General features: G+C 43.8%; 1 protein-coding gene across 1 annotated transcript in view; it reads left to right on the top strand.

Annotated features, from left to right (window-relative positions):
• The first annotated feature begins 3,360 nt into the window (after positions 1–3,360).
• LOC149316845 (adenylate cyclase type 2-like) overlaps positions 3,361–16,025 on the top strand; it is a 146,733-nt gene continuing 134,068 nt past the window's right edge. The window contains exon 1 of the mRNA XM_089516382.1: positions 3,361–3,625. Within this exon, the coding sequence (XP_089372508.1) occupies positions 3,377–3,625 (249 nt within the window). The 5' untranslated portion in view covers positions 3,361–3,376. The remainder of the gene's footprint in view (positions 3,626–16,025) is intronic.

Below are 16,025 nucleotides of genomic sequence, written 5' to 3'. Positions count from 1 at the left end.
TGTTGGAAGCGCAGTCACGTTGGAACTGACCTACAAAAGCTCTAAAAATCTCCTTGTGATAAACCTCTTACTTGTATTCCTGTTTCTTCTTCTTTACCTCTCAATTTCCTACTAATTCTTCCTTTGCTATGTCTTAACAATGTAGATATTTTATCATTATTATTTTCCGTATTTTTATGTATCTGAAAAAGTCATCCTTTTCCTTTGAAAAGGAAAAAATCAAAAATCAAAAGATATCCTCTTTCTGTCTCTTAATTCATATAGTATCTCTGGCTCACTTTATTAGTTTGGCTTTTAATTATTTTATGTCATTTGTTCCAGCTTTTCTTCACTCTCCTTAAACTTGTTCTTATATAGGTATAATTTTAATTTTGCTAGTTGTTTATGTCACAACTACACTTGTCCCTCCATATTCACTAGGGTTGGGGGCACAAGACCCCTGTGAATATGGAAAAACTGCAAATAACACCATACTTTTACCTGAGGGGACACCTCTCTAGGAATCTCTAGGTCCTCCAGTGCAACTCTGTGGTCAACGTCGGACAGACACTGATCACAGAATTGCACTGGAGGAGCTACAGATGCCTTGTGGAGTATTCTCTCTAGGAATTTTTAGGTCTTTCAGTGCAAATTTTAGTTAAAGTTGAGCATAGAGTTGCACCAGAGGACCTATATTCCTAGAGAGAACATATTAAACAAATTTGTGAATAATCAAATTCGCAAATATCAAAGCTGCAAGTAGGGAGGGATGAGGATTTTAGCATGACATTTGGTGGTTTATGGGAATGATGATTTAGGAGTAACAGTGCAAAAAAGGGTGACTAAGGATTCTGTATGGTGTTAAATGGGAAGAGGAGGAGGACAATGGAGGCGGGGGTGACGCCAGGAGTTACAGCTCGGGGTGACACCAATCCAAGGGAGGCCACTGCTTCTCCACCTTTGATAGTCCAGTCTCTTTTGTTGCCTTTCTTTCTGGCCCCAGCACAGCAATGCTCTTTCGCCATCGCTTCCATGAAAGGCTGCTGCAATCCCAAGGAGCATTTTGCAGAGCCCTCAGCAGCCGTTTCCAGGAGCATTGCAGCAAAAGGCGAAAAATGCACTTGGAAGGAAGCCATACTGGGTGGTCTGATCAAAATACTTGGAGAAGTAGGCATGTCTCTTAAGCACCAGCCCAGACCATGTCAGGCAGGCATCATCACGTACAAAAGGATGCCATCCCCATGCCATGCCCAGTTCATAGTTGGCGTCTTCTTGTTGTTGTGTACCTCTGAGTACTTTTTGACTTCTGGCCACCCTAAGACAAACCTATCCTGGTGGCGCAGTGGTTAAATGCCTGTACTGTAGCCACTCACTCAAAACCATAAGGTTGAGAGTTCAATACCAGCAAAAGGGCCCCCAACAATCTGACTTTGCTTCCCCCTCAATTCGGAAGGGCAACAGCAAGGCAACCAGGTGTGCCCCCAACAATCTGGGTACTCATATTAGCGACCTCCTCAGAAGGATGCAAGCCTGTGTCAAGCTTCAGCCTTTTTGCTGGTCTTGAACTCGCAACCTTATGGTTTGTGAGTGAGTGGCTGCAGTACAGGCATTTAACCACCGCGCCACCAGGGCTTTCACTGTGCCAAAGGAGGACGAGGAACTGGAAAATGGAGGGCATTCCAGAAAAATGGAGGACATGATCCCCATAAAAGCAAAAAAAAAAAAAAAACCCCAAAAACAAAAAACCCTCTTAATATAACATATAAATCCACTTCATATGGGTTTGTTTTTTTTTACAGCAAGATTCCATATACTATGATATGTTGTGATGTACTAGCTGTACGCGGCCATGCATTGCTGTGGCTCAGTCTGGTTAAATGGAAAAGAAAGAAAAGAGAAAGCGCATGTTTCTGAAATATTTAATGTCACACTGCTTGTGGGTATACAATACTTTTTGGTTGTTCCATTGTCTGTGTATAGAGATTGCGTGGTTTGCCAACTCTAGAACACGCAACATATAATTGTCCATGTGACAAGCAATCTGTGCCTAGATCTAAACCGCACAATTCCAAAGATTGGCCCTGAGCTTTGTTGATGGTCATTGCAAACGGCAATTGAATATTTAGCATAACGTGTGTTGCTGTTACGTCCAACAGATGGCGCCGTTGTCCCAAAAACATAGTTTTACCTGTCACAGGTGTGACATCTATATAATAGCAGGTATATGTATACAAAAACATGTGTGTATTCGAATGGAACGTTGTGTCACAATTTCAAAGCAATCGGTGAAGAACGTTCGGAGACTTAAGATTTTGAACAAATGAACAATTTACATTTTTGTTTCTATAGCTTCGACCGCGATTTTTCTGATGAACTTTAAATGCCTTCTTGACTTGGAGAACACTTTGACCAAGACATTGGTTTCAAAGGAAGCTTTGACTGAGGAGCCTGCAGTTATTCCTTTCATTTTGTCCCTTGAGCTTAAAGGAAAGGCGGGAAGAAAAACCCACCTCTGTCAATATTTTCATGGTGCCCTCAAGTGGGGTCCCTCAATGTTCTTCTTATCCTTGAGGAAAATGGAGGGCCTTTTGGAATCCCTCCTGGGCAGAAGGTGGAAATGGGGGTCCTGCAAAGGCACAACACATTGTAGGATGCCCCAGAAGAAATGTAGGACGCCACCACACAAACTCCTAACAACACTCATAGAAGCATAAAAAGTCATGTGTCTTTAGTCAGGCTCAAAATGGAAGGCTCCAATGGAGGACAGGTCCTGGAAAATATAGTACTCTGAGGAAAAGAGGACTGTACAGTACTTGGCTAGGAGCCAACTCTGGACTGACTCTGAAGTTAACCAGGGCTTCCCAAACTTTGGCCCTTGAGGTGTTTTGGGACTCCAGCTCCCAGGAGCCCCAACCAGTTGGCGAAGAGTTAGGAATTCTGGGAGCTGAAGTCCAAAACACCTGGAGAACCTAATTTTTGGGAAGCGCTGCTCTAAACGTTTCAAATCCTTCCTTCAAATCCCTGGTGCTAAAAATAAAGGGGGAAAAAACTCTTTCAGCCTTTACAAACTGTGTCCTGAAGGAGGCTACTGCTGCTTAATGCTGTTGCTGAATGGTCCTGCTCCAAATGGAGGGCGTTTTGGGAAGCCCTCCTGGGTGGAGATGGAAGGGGTGGCTTGGGCAAGGAGGACCAAGGGGTGGTGTGTGTGTGTGTTGTGTGTGTGTGTTGTGTTTCCTCCTTTCCCTCCTCCTCCTCCTCCCCCTCCTCTCCCTCGCCCATCCTCCTCCTCATCTTCCTCTCCTCCTCCTCTTCCTCAGCTCCTGGCTCTTTGGCTGAGGAGGAGGACGAGTTTGGGCTCTCCCTTCCTTCCTTCCTTCCTTCCTCCCCAGCGGCGGCCATGCGGAGGCAGCAGCGGTACTTGCTGGAGCCCGGGCCCCTGGAGGGCGAGCAGGGGGCCAAGGAGTCGAGGGGCCCCCGCTGCTGCTGCTGCTGCTGCCCCTGCCCCCGGAGCCCCCAGAGGAGGGACTGGCTCTACGAGTCCTACTACTGCATGAGCCAGCAGCACCCGCTCCTCGTCTTCCTCCTCCTCATCGTCATCGGCGCCTGCCTGGCCCTCCTGGCCCTCTTCTTCCTCGCCTCCGGGATGGTGAGTCAGTCAGGGAGACAGGCTGCCTTCCTTCCTTCCTTCCTTCCCCCGGCCCTCCAGCCCAGCCTGCTCCCCAGGAACGGCACCCAGAAGCAGCGCCGGGCATTTCCAGCCGGAGACAGACTTCTCGCCTTCGCTTCTGACTTTTGGAAGGGCCTCCGTCATGTTTCCTGGAGGTCCTACATCTTGCCGTGCCTTGCTTTCCTTTGAGGTTGGGGCATCTGGTCACCTTCTTTCCTTCCTTCCCTCCTTCCTTCCTTTCTTCGCCTTTCTTTCTTTCTTTCTTTCTTTCTTTCTTTCTTTCCTTCCTTCCTTCCTTCCTTCCTTCTTTTCCCCCCCCTCTCTCTCCCTCTCTCCCTCCCTCCTTTCTTCCTTTCCCCCTTTCCTTTTCTCCCTCCATCCCTACTTTTTCCTTCCTTCGTTTTTATTTCTTTCTTTCCTTCGTTCCATCCTTCCTTTTCCTCCCTCCCTCCCTCCCTCTCTCCTTTTTTCCTTCCTTCCTTCCTTCCTTTTTTCTTTCCTTTGTTTTCCTTCCTTCCTTCCTTCCTTCCTTCCTTCCTTCCTTCCTTCCTTTCTTTCTTTCCCCTTTTCCTCCCTCCTTTTTTCCTTCCTTCCTTCCTTCTTTCCTTCCTTCCTTCTTTTCCCCTTTTCCTCCCTCCTTTTTTCCTCCCTTGCTTCCTTCGTTTCTTTCTTTGTTTCCTTCCTTCCTTTTTCTTTCTTTTTTCCTTCTTTCCTTTTTCCTTCGTTACTTTTTCCTCCCATCCTCGCTCCCTTTTCCCCTCCTTCTTTCATTTTTCTTCCTCCCTCCCTTCTTTCTTTCCTTCCTTCGTTTTTCCTTCCTTCCTTCCTTCCTTCCTTCCTTTCCCCTTTCCCCTTTCCCTCCCTCCTTTTTCCCTTCCTTCCTTCTTTCCCTCTTTCCTTCCTTCCTTCCTTCCTTTCTTTCCTTCCTTCCTTTTTCTTTCTTTTTTCCTTCTTTCCTTTTTCCTTCCTTTTTCCTCCCATCCTCGCTCCCTTTTCCCCTCCTTCCTTCATTTTTCCTCCCTCCCTTCTTTCTTTCCTTCCTTCGTTTTTCCTTCCTTCCTTCCTTCCTTCCTTCTTTCCTTCCTTCCTTCCTTCCCCACAACTCCTTTATAGGGTGCCTTTGCCCAGCTTGGAAGGGGGGGAGGGGGGCACCTACACTCCAAGACTATTGAAGGTAGAGTGACTTGAGCTGCATCTACACGGTAGAACTTAATGCAGTTTGACACCACTCTTAAGCTCTATCGCTCCGTCCTATGGGATCCTGGGACGTCTAGTTTTCCAGGGTCTGTCCCTTTCTCTGCCCAAAAGAGTGCTATTCCCCACCAAAAATGCCACTGATCCCAGGATTCTGTAGGATGGAGCCACGGCAGTTAAAGCGGTGTCAGACTGCATTATTTCTACAGGGCAGATGCACCCTCAGGAAACCTTCTCGGCGCCAGTCTTCTTGTTCTGATCCGGAGCTGAGTTCTAGTTCTGCTGCCGGGACTTGCGCTTGATGGAGTCCTCCTGTGCTTAGCCCAGTTGTCAAGGATCACTTGTGTTGCTTTGCCTTGGCACCTGCCGATAGGATTTGGGGGCACTGGCACTGGCCCTCCCAAAACATCTAAAATTAGAAAGAAAGCTTTGAACATGTGCAGAGGGCCCCTCCTTCCCTTCTTCATTGTTTCCCAAAATTAGACTCACTGCTGTTCACGAGGGGATTGGATTCTTAATTTAGGGCTGTATTTTTTAGAGAGCCAGGGTGGTATAATGGTCTTGGACTAGGATACTGGGAGACCGGGCTTCGGATTTGCCGTGAAACCCACTGGCAAGTCACACTCTCTCAGCCTCAGAGGACGGCAGTGGCATATGTCCCCTCCCAGAATTCCATAGCCTTGAGCCAAGGCAATGAAAGCAGTGCCAAACCATGTTATTTCTCCAGTGTGGATGCAGCCCTTAGACTACAAATCTGGAGATCAGGGTTCATTCCCTAAACCATAGAAACCCCCTGGCTCCCACTCTCAGCCCCAGAACACCCAGCAAAAGGTCCTTGGTTGCCATGAGTCAGAAACAACTTGGACGCACACAACACAACAGCAAGTAGTAGCAAAAATCAACAGAGCCAGCATAAGTGTAGTGGTTTGAACATTGGATTACTACTCTGGAGAACATGGTTTGACTCCCTGGAAATCCACTGGGTGACCTTGGGCAAGTCACACTCTCTCAGCCTCAAAGGAAGGCAAAAGCCAAAAACCCCTCTCAAGAAATCCTGCCAAGAAAACCACGTGACAGAGGCCTTTGGCCAGGTCTCCAAAATTCAGAAATGACTTGAATGCACACAACAACAACAATGCAGTCTCTATAGTGCTGCCTTTACTACTCTCAAGTGAATGGAAATATTATGGTCATGGTTGGTTTCTGTATTTGGTCCAACTGTCATGCACTTGGGGAGCCTTATCCTATGCATATTACTCAGACTCATTCCATTTGGTGGGGTTTATTCCTCTTTGGGAAAGTTTTTCTTTTAAAGGATTTTACCCTTACTTTAATGCCAGCTGCTCTGCTTTTAATAGCTCTGCTCTCTAGTGAAATTTCCCATATTGCTACCTAGTGTGTAGTGGTTTGCATTTATCCCTGCTTTTCTATCCTCCAGAGCCTGTGCTGCCTTTCCCCCTCTTTTCTTTTTAGGCTGATAGATAATTTCATCTCCTGTTTCTGCATTTTGGATGCAGCTAATTGCAGTTTTGCTGCTGCTGTGCCCCTCTGTGTGGTCTCTTTGGCAAAGCGAGGACTCTCTTTGCTTTCTAGCTGTTTTGAAACATCATATCTGAACTGCGATTGGCTTTTTCTCCAAGCCTCAAATTGCTTGATGCACTCTCTTGGGTAACTTCTATACATAGCAGCTGGGGAAGGCAATTAACAAATCTCATCCCCAGGGTTTCCTTTTGGGTACCTTTCACACTTTTTGGTTCTTGTTGTTAAATATTCTATTAGTGGATTAAACAAAACACATTGATGCTTCGGTCATCAACAAGGCTCCATGGAAATAAGTCGCATAGATTTACGGGGCGTTCATGGCCAAGTAAGTGTGCTTAGGCTTGCAGTCCAAATTTAATTCCTCTAATTCATTTGCTTGGTTTCCTTCCTGCGGACAGATTAACCTTATTGGCATTTGTTCAATTCAAAAAGCAAAGTTTCACAGCTTCAGAAATGCATTAGTTATCAAATACTTTTAGAATGTTTTCATTTAAAATAAGGAGCCGTATATTTTTTTATTTCCATTATTCAGAAGGAATTCTCTTTCTTATATAGTCGACTGAGTGTCATCTGCATCAAGAGGTTTGGGGGAACCCTAAGATTTGCAGAAGTACAATCTTTTGAAGGAGAAATCCCTAAAGTTACGATGTGGTAGGGAGACCCCCAAAACATCTCAGTAAGAGCTGGTTTATCAACCAGTGGAATGGCTTAAAACCTTGGTGGGAAAGGATTCTAATGTTATGAAGGCTGACTGACTGAAAGACTGAAAGAACACTCTACACTGCAACACTTTGTTGCAAGTCCCACTTGTTTTTACATATTTGCCATTTGTTTAACATAATTAGAAATCCATTTATCGCTGAGACCATCTTCTTCACATGTGAGCTTGAACAAGCCTCTCATTTTCAGCAAAGTTGCTGGTGTTTGTTGGATTCCCTGCCAGTTCACCCCCACTCTTCTGATATTAAAATCAGTGGGAGTCTTTGTTGGCACAGATAGGCAGTGCCACAGTTGGGTGCCTCAGGGCCAAGGGGCAAGCAGCAGGAGAGGCTCCTCTTCCTTCCTCCGTCAAACCCTGTGCCCATGTGTTCCTGGAGAGTGAGCGCAAAAGTGGCTGGGGGCACACACTGGCAGGGTTGGCTTTCCTCTGCATTCTCTTCTCTCTACTTCAAGTTGGAGCAAACCAGTGGAACACTGGAACACACTCCCTCGGAGAGTGGTGGAGTCTCCTTCTGTGGAGGACAAAGGCTGGATGGCCATCTGTCAGCGGTACTTTGATTGTGAGTTCCTGCATACCAGGGGGTTGGATTAGTTGGCCCTGGTCTCTTCCAAGTCTGATTATATAATTCTATAAACACATGCTGAGCGAAGGGACAGGCAACATCTCCCATGAACAAGGATGGTCCCATGAACAAGATCAAGAGGGGAAATGCTCTTCCAGTGATGTCCTTGACCATTTTGGCACTGGTGGGCTGTGGCTTTCTCTCCATAGCTCTGGTGCTTTCAGGGTGGGATGCTGCAGCTGTTGTGCTTTGGCAATTCCTGCTACTAACAGGGGCAGGTAACTCACTGTTTCTCTTACCTTGTGGCCTGTCTGGGTCTGCTTCCAAGTGCTCCACCAGGAGCACTTAGCACAGAAAGTACTGGTTGTGGTGTGGTGATTTAGAAACTCGGAGTAAGGCAGGCAGTATTTGTAAATCCTGGCTAGCTGGTGGCCCAGCAACCATGTCTTTCCTAGTCCTATCTAGCCCTGCCCCTATAAATAGGCTGAGGATTGCACCCCAGGTTGAGGCAGATAAGCTGTGCAATCGGATGCAGCCAATAAATATAAATAACCCTAGAATTTTCTTTGGGCCTGGGAAGGGAGGTATCATTCTTGTCTGTTTCCATATTCAGAGTACAAACCCTACAGCTTGCTAGATAACATTTTAGATAAACAACACACTGTCAGGTTTCAAACCAGAGAACTATGCTGCTATCTTAAACTGAGATGTTAATTGAGGATTCTTCTGCTTATTCTACATGTTTTATCACTATTTGCCTACTTTCTGCACAGCACACCTGAAATATTATTTACACTGGAGGAAAATGGATAGAAGAATCAGGAGCTCTAGGTGGAAGAAGCCTCAGCTACTTCATTTATTGATTCAGAGGGAATTCAGAAGTATGCTATAGTTCTTCAGGTTACAATCTGAGGATGACTCACTTTCCCTAGTTCTATGCATGTTTATCCAGAATTATGTTTCACTGTGTTCTGTGAGAAGTATCCCAGGTAGTCGTGCATAGAATTAATAATTTTAGGATGCCTCCTTGTTCTATGAGTATTGACCCACCTTAGCTTGGTATTTTCTGTCGCAGAGGTGGGGAAGCTTTCTCCATCCAGGAGCCAAATTTTAATTTTGGGGTGATTTTGGGAGCTGCATTGATATAGTGGTTAGGGCTGGGGCATGCATGAGGCCAAAATAAAGGAGGTAGTGTGTGTGTGTTGTGTGCCTTTCCAAATTATGGCAACCCTTAGGCAAACCTATCATGGAGTTTTCTTGGCAAGTGTTGTTCAGATGAGGTTTGCTATTGCCTTCTCCTGATGCTTAGGGATTAAAACTTGCCCAAGGTCACCCAGTGGGTTTCATGGCCATGCTTGGAATTGAATTTAGGATCAAATATAATTCTTTCCCATTTGAACATTTTCCTCACCAATCAGAGAAAGTACCATTCCATCCTAAGCATGCAGTTACTTGGGTGATGAGGCGTGGCTTGGCTTATTTCCATGCAAGCGCTTTCTGGCCTATAGACTTTACACCAGAATTGGGGAACTGCAAGTAGTTAAGAGGTTGCATTAATCTCCCATGGGACTTCATAATTTTAAAAGCTTTTTTCCCCTGTAAAAAATGCCTGAAAATACCTACACAGGGCCCTTACTGAGACTGTTTCAGGCTTCGGAAAGGGTTTTTTTTAAACCATGAAGTAAAGTCAGGTTTCTCATTATTTCCAAGTAGTGTTGCCAATCACCCTTGAAGAAAATCCCCCCCAAAATCCCTGAAATGCACCCAGATTCCCCGGGGCATCTGGGTCAGGGGTGGGACATCTGGATCAGGGGTGGAACATCTGGGCCAGGGGGCGGGACTTCTGGGTCAAGGGGCTGCCAAGCACTATGGGAAGGCAAAAGGAGCAGGGACTTCAGGGTCCATTTTTTTGGGGGGGTACTTCTGGGTCAGTCATTTTTGGGGCAGGAAAGGCATTTTTTGCCATTTTTGGGGGACAGGAAGTGAAATAATTCCTCATAAACAGAAAGGCTTTTAATTACCAAATGGAAATGTTTAATTCCCAGGAAATTCCCCATAAACTTTTTATACCTGGAAATTACCCAGAAAGGCATTTTATTACCTGGAATTTGGCAATACTGTTTCTTGGGTCCACAGGATGACTTGGGTCCACCTAGGGGCATTAAACCAAAATATTTGCCAATTTCTTTATTTTTTAATTGCAAGTGTTTTGAGGATGGGTGCTTTAGAGTCTCAAGAACAGCACTGGGGGGGGGGGGGGCACATGCAGCCCTTGATTGTACTTTGCCTGCCTCTCCTCTACAGTGACTGCCCATGGCTCCTCAGGGTTTCAGTCCAGGGATTTCTACAAATCCACCTTGGGAATATCCGAGATTGAATCTTGGGTATCTTTATATAAAACATGAGATATATTCGTGAACCACGGTTCTTCAGTAGCATTAGGCCTGCTTATCATTTGCCACTTAAGAAATAATATTTTGTGATTTTTTGGCTGTAATGCAGAATAACGTACTAATAAACATATGTTTCTTAGATTTGTAGATCTTGAATTCTAGAAGAAAATTGTTTAAGCCTCATTTACTCTGTGCATATACCTTTCATGTTTATAGTAGATGACTGAGTACTTAATGATTAGAGGTGAATTGTTTGTTTAAACTGATTCAGTGGAAAAGCATTCTCTGTGAAATTGTGCGAGAGTGCTATTGCACTCCTGTCCTGCTTGCAGGATTTCCACGTGCAACTAGCTGGCCACTGTGTGAACTGGTTTTTTTCCTGATCTGCTAGAGCTTTTATGATTTTATGAAAGATCTGTCAATTGAGATCTGTAGTGATCATAAACGTGTGAGTCACAACAGGGGCATCACTAGGGGTGTGTGGACAGCACCAGGAGACATCCTAAGGAGGGAAGACACCACTACTCCCCAAACATCTGCCTCTTTGGGCAGTGGAACTCAACTGTACCCCTTTAAAATGCTGAAGAGATGTTGTGAGTGGAGTGAGGCTTTGTGGGATGAGAAAGAAGAGGACCTAGGGTTTTTTTTAAGTTATTTCTTAAATTCTTTGAAAATTTTCTTTAAAACATGACATCTTACCAAATTTTCAGTTTCACTACATGAAACTATGTTCATGTGCATATGATATGGTAATGTAATGGTATAAGTTTAATTTTGTTAATTGTTTATGTCAGGGGTCGGCAACCCCCAGCCCGTGGGCCGGATCTGGCCAGGCGAGGCGGCAGGACCGGCCCCAGCCCGGTCCTGCTGCTGTCCCCGCTGCCGCCAAGGCTGCCGCCGCCGCTTAGGGATGGCATATCCCTAATGCGAAGAGAGAAGCCTGGGGCCACAAGGGCCATGGGGGAGCCTGCGGAGGTGGCAGGCCATTTCCGCGGGCTCCTTCTCGGCCCTTGCGGCCCCAGGCCTCCCTCCGGAGAGAGAGGCCTGGGGCCTCAAGGGCCGTGGAGGAGCCCAGGAGGCGGCTTGCCCAAGCCCTTCCCTTCGGCTGAAAGCGCCCCTTGGAGCCCTTTCGTCCGAAAGGAAGAGCCGAAGGGAAGGGCTGGGACGGGTGCCCAAGCCCTTCCCTTCGGCCTCCCTCCCCTTTGGTCGAAAGGGCCCCTTGGAGCCCTTTCAGCCGAAGGGAAGAACTGAAGGGAAGGGCCTGGGACGGGTGCCCAAGCCCTTCCCTTCGACTGAAAGCTCCGCCCCGGCACGTGGCCCCGCCCCCGTAGGGTGGAAGATCCACCCCCGGCATGCGGCCCCCGTCCCCGGAGGGTGAAAGCTCCCCCCCGGCTTCGGCCCTCCAGTTGTCTGAGGGACAGCAACCCGGCCCCCAGCTCAAAAAGGTTGCCTACCCCTGGTTTATGTCATACTTATTACTGTTATATTCAGTGATATATGGGAATTACGATTTATGAGTAACATTGTACAAAAAACATTACTAAGGATTCTGTCTGGTGTGGTATGGGAAGAAGTCAATGGGGGTGTGACACCATGAGTTACCGCACCAGGTGACGCCAATCCTAGTGACGCCACTGAATTGCCATTTGATAAGCAGGCATTTTTAAACCAAATTGTAGTCTGCATCAGAGTACAATCTTTAGGCAGTTTGAAATCCAACTACAGTTGCCCCTCCATTTGCATGGATTTCATATCTGTGACCCTCGCTTACTCACGAGGAGTAAACAGAGGGGATTAAAATGGGGTGTATGCCCGCAGCCGCTCATGAGCACGTGCCCCCATTCAAGCCTATGGGGCTTGAATCTGTGCAAGATTCCATTTTCGGGGGGGGGGGGAACTGATCCCTCACGAAAACGGAAGGCTGACTGTACTTTCTTTTTGGATCATTCTGTGTTGGACGAAATGATGGGTGCCTTTCTTAACACACACCCTCCCCATCCCTTCTGCAGGAATGTTTTGCATAAGGGTTAAACTGGTTAAGCATGCAGTGATTTCGGTCAAGCAGAACACTACTAAACTGGGTCACCTTGGACATAAGAAGCCATGAGCCAATGGGACTTCTGTACTGGGGATGAGTCTAACCAGTAGACCTTCAAGATTTATAAATGTTTGTATGGTATATACAGCTATGTCAGTTTCAGAGCAGACACAAATTAAAAATAAAATAAAAACCAAAGCTGGAGAAATAGCTAGAAGTAAGAGTGCAGCAGTCTTTCAGTTCAAATTAGATTGATAGACTTCCTCCCCCATGCTGTAAATATATTGTATATATTTGAGGATATAAAATAATAGGGAGAGGAACAGGGTTGCCTGAAAAATATACAACTGCCTTTGCAAATTCTATATTGAAATGCTTTTAACCAATCAGTGTTGGTTAAATTGCATAATCTTCTTGATCACAGTTTTGTTTATATGTAAAACTGCTTGAGACATTTTGAAAATTTCTCCGGCTGCAGTTCTGAACTGAGGGGCCATTGAAAGATACTGAAGCCAATGTATGCCTTGGCAGAAGCTGGGCAGGCTTAAAGAGATGCTGTGAATTTTTTGGTTTAGTTTGTCTTTGGCATTCCAGGCATGCCATAGGGTGGGGGTAGGAATTGCTTATTATGTATTTAGGAGGCTTTGTTTCTCAGAAGTAAAAAACAAACAGAAATAGTACATGGAATGGGAGACTTGTTTTATCCAGGAACGTAGAAGCAATTTTGCTTTGCAGGCACTAAGAGTAGTTGCCCTTGGGTACCTCTGCCATTAGGTGCTGAACCAGAGAATTCAGACCACAGAACATTTTGCTGCTTAAAAGCTTTTTGTAAAACAAACAAACAAACAAACAAACAAACAAGTCCCTCTTGCCCTGATGCTATTTGTGGTCAAACATTTTATTAGGTGAATACCCTGAAGGTGTCAGGTCTTGCCTTATCTTGGAAGTGGTCAGTCCTCAGTATTTGAATGGAAGACCACCAAGGAATACCAGGTGCTGTAGGCTATATTTCAGTGATTTGCAACTGGAAGCCCTCACTTCTAAAGCTGTGGTGTAAAATTTTCAATATTTTTAATATTCAGACATAATCCAGATTGAGTATCCCTTATTTGGATTACTGAAATCCAAAATACTCCAAAATTGGCTGAGATAGTAACACCTTTTTTTGTGATGGTTCAGTGTACACAAATCTTGTATCATACACAAAACTATGAAAAATATGTATAAAATTACCTTCAGGCTATGTTTATAAGGTGTATATGAAACATGAATGAATTTCATGTTTAGACTTGGTTCCCGTCTCCAAGTTTTCTCTTGATGTATATGTAATTATTCCAAAATCCAAAAAAAAAAAAAAAAATTGGTCCCAAGCATTATGGATGTGGGAGACTCAACCTGTAAAGATGTTATTTCTCTCTGTGTCAGTATTCAATAAATATATTACTGTCCTGATTTTGGAGGAAATAGCTAGCATTTCCCTTTGCACACATTCTTTTGGTAGGAAGGTTCCGCATAGGAGTTAAATTGGATAAACATGTAGTGATTTGTGGGTACATGTCTTTTTCTCAGAAATGTCACCCTGATTCAACAAATAAGGCATTCCTATACATTTTTCATTAAATGGAACCTTTCAAATAATGAGCAGAAACCCATTGTTTGGTGAAAGTTAGGCTTGGTTTAAATCTTAAATCAAAATGAGGGATTATAAATTTGGCTGGAGTATTCCAAATAATAATAGAGATTATAAACATTGATTGTTATAAATTTCACCTTTCACAAAATATCTTAAGAGTTTATGGGGTAACATTTTAAAATAAATCATCCTTTAATTCATTTTATCTTGTGGAGTATGAGCCATATTGATACATGCTTGTTTATACAATAAAAGTGCATCATCATTTTACAGGAACAACATTACAAGATGAATATCTTCTTCCAAGCTCATTTTTAATACATAACTCTCTAAATCTATATAGTGTTCAGGATTTCCAGGTTAGAAATCCAATTTTGTTCAAGTTTTCCATATCTACTTGGCTCCTAAGAATAAAACTTTTTTTATGTACAGTTTCTTTGCTTTTAAACATAACAGTCCCTGAAGCAAAATTGGGAGATGAACATGCAAGGTTTGAAAGTGCCATGCATTCAAATATCAACATTGCAGTTTGTCTTTTGTACCACTCTGTTACTCAGTTCACAACCAAGTACCTGTTACTCTTTATTTGTGATGCAAAAAAGAAGGAAAAACCCACACGAGTAAAATATACACTGCAGAAGCCAGGCTTCACTTTTTGATGCCACTTTTTAAATTAGAGCAAGCAAATGCACCTCCCTCAGCACATCTTCAAAAGCTCCTGCTAAAGAATTTTAACTTACTCTTATTTTCAGTAGCTATTTGCAAGTACTTGGGATATGTGCATAAAAATCAGGAAGAAATCCGTTACAGTATTTCCTCCTAGTTTAATTTTTTTGAACATACTCTTTCTTGTAATTGGAAGTAACTAAATAACTTTTCCTCTGGCTGTCTCGTATATAATCCTGACGTTTAAGAAGAAATAAGAATCCACTTCCAAATGCAATTTTAATCTCATGAAATTCAAAGAAGGCTTTTTGGAACAAGCATACCAGAGACAAACGAGTTGCATTTCTCCATATGTTTTTATATTGCTCAGAAGATCATTTCCATGTCCAAAGCTCTGATCCAGAAAAATATGAACCCAGTTTGCTGCATTCCCAGAAGTGTATTTAATTTATGCTTCTCAAATGGCAGGGCTCCTGTTGCAGAGCAACTTAGAAAAACTTTCAAAAAACTCCTTGTTAAATAGTATGTGGCAATAAAACCTCCCTTAAAATTTATTCTCTTACAAATTTAAAGATTGGGTTAGATAAGCTGAACTGTAATAGGATGTCTTGTAATACTGCTGAAACTAGACAATGAATACAGTTATTGTTTACAACTATTTAATATAATAATGATAATTGTTCCAGCTTAAAAAACAAAGTTAAAGGCTATCTCATGTTGGCTCAACTTTAGCTAAGATCAAGTGCACTATCAAGTACCATAAAGCTAGGAAATTGGAAATTAAGCTTGATGCCTTAACAGTTGTGTCCCATGGACAGGAAAGATATTATGCAGCATTACAAATTGGTGGCTTACAGTTTGCCTTCCATACATGTACAGTTTAATCTTTCAGATCCAGATATAGATAGGAAGGGTAGAATGCCCAGAACTAGCTAAAATTCCCTGTTCTCTGACTCATAAGCTTTTGCAAAAATTGCCAAAGGGCAATTATGGAGTAAAAATGAGACAGTAAAAAAGGAATGTTTTTCCCTCCCTTATTCCTATTTTCTGCTAGTAGTTAGGTGTTATCTGTATATCTTGATGTTCCTTCCTCCCGTTTTCATGCCCCCTTCCTAGTCTAATCCTGCTTTACTTACAATATATTCAGTTAAACAGTTAGAGAGGTAAAATGCAGTCTTGCCTGACCCCCTTGCCCATTGAAAGTCATTCAGTTTTTCCATATTCTATCTTGACAGTAGCCTCTTATTCTGAATACAGGTTATGTATCAGGGCAATCAAATGTTCTGGCTCACCCATTTCTTTAATAGTAATCCAAAGTTTTGCATGATCTACTACACAGTCATAGACTTTGCTATAATCTATAAAGTGCAGGCAGATTTTTAAAAGACATTCTTTGGTGCGCTCCACTACCCAACATATGTTTGCAACATGATCCCCAGTGACTCTTCCTTTCCCTAACCAAGCTTGGACATCTGGTGTTTCTTGCTCTATATGCATGCTTATAAGTTGTAAAGCAGATGAGAAATACTTGGAAAAAGATAGATAGAGAGAGAGCACAGATAAGAGTGGGGCAGAGAGAAGAAGGCAGTGGAAGGTGAGTTTAATATCTCTATATTTCTTCTTCCGTTGT

This window comes from Sceloporus occidentalis, unplaced genomic scaffold (assembly GCF_023333645.1).
Source record: "Sceloporus occidentalis isolate IW3139 unplaced genomic scaffold, rSceOcc1.0.p SCAF_3, whole genome shotgun sequence".
Taxonomy (NCBI): domain Eukaryota; kingdom Metazoa; phylum Chordata; class Lepidosauria; order Squamata; family Phrynosomatidae; genus Sceloporus; species Sceloporus occidentalis.
This window is presented reverse-complemented; position numbering and strand designations above follow the sequence as displayed.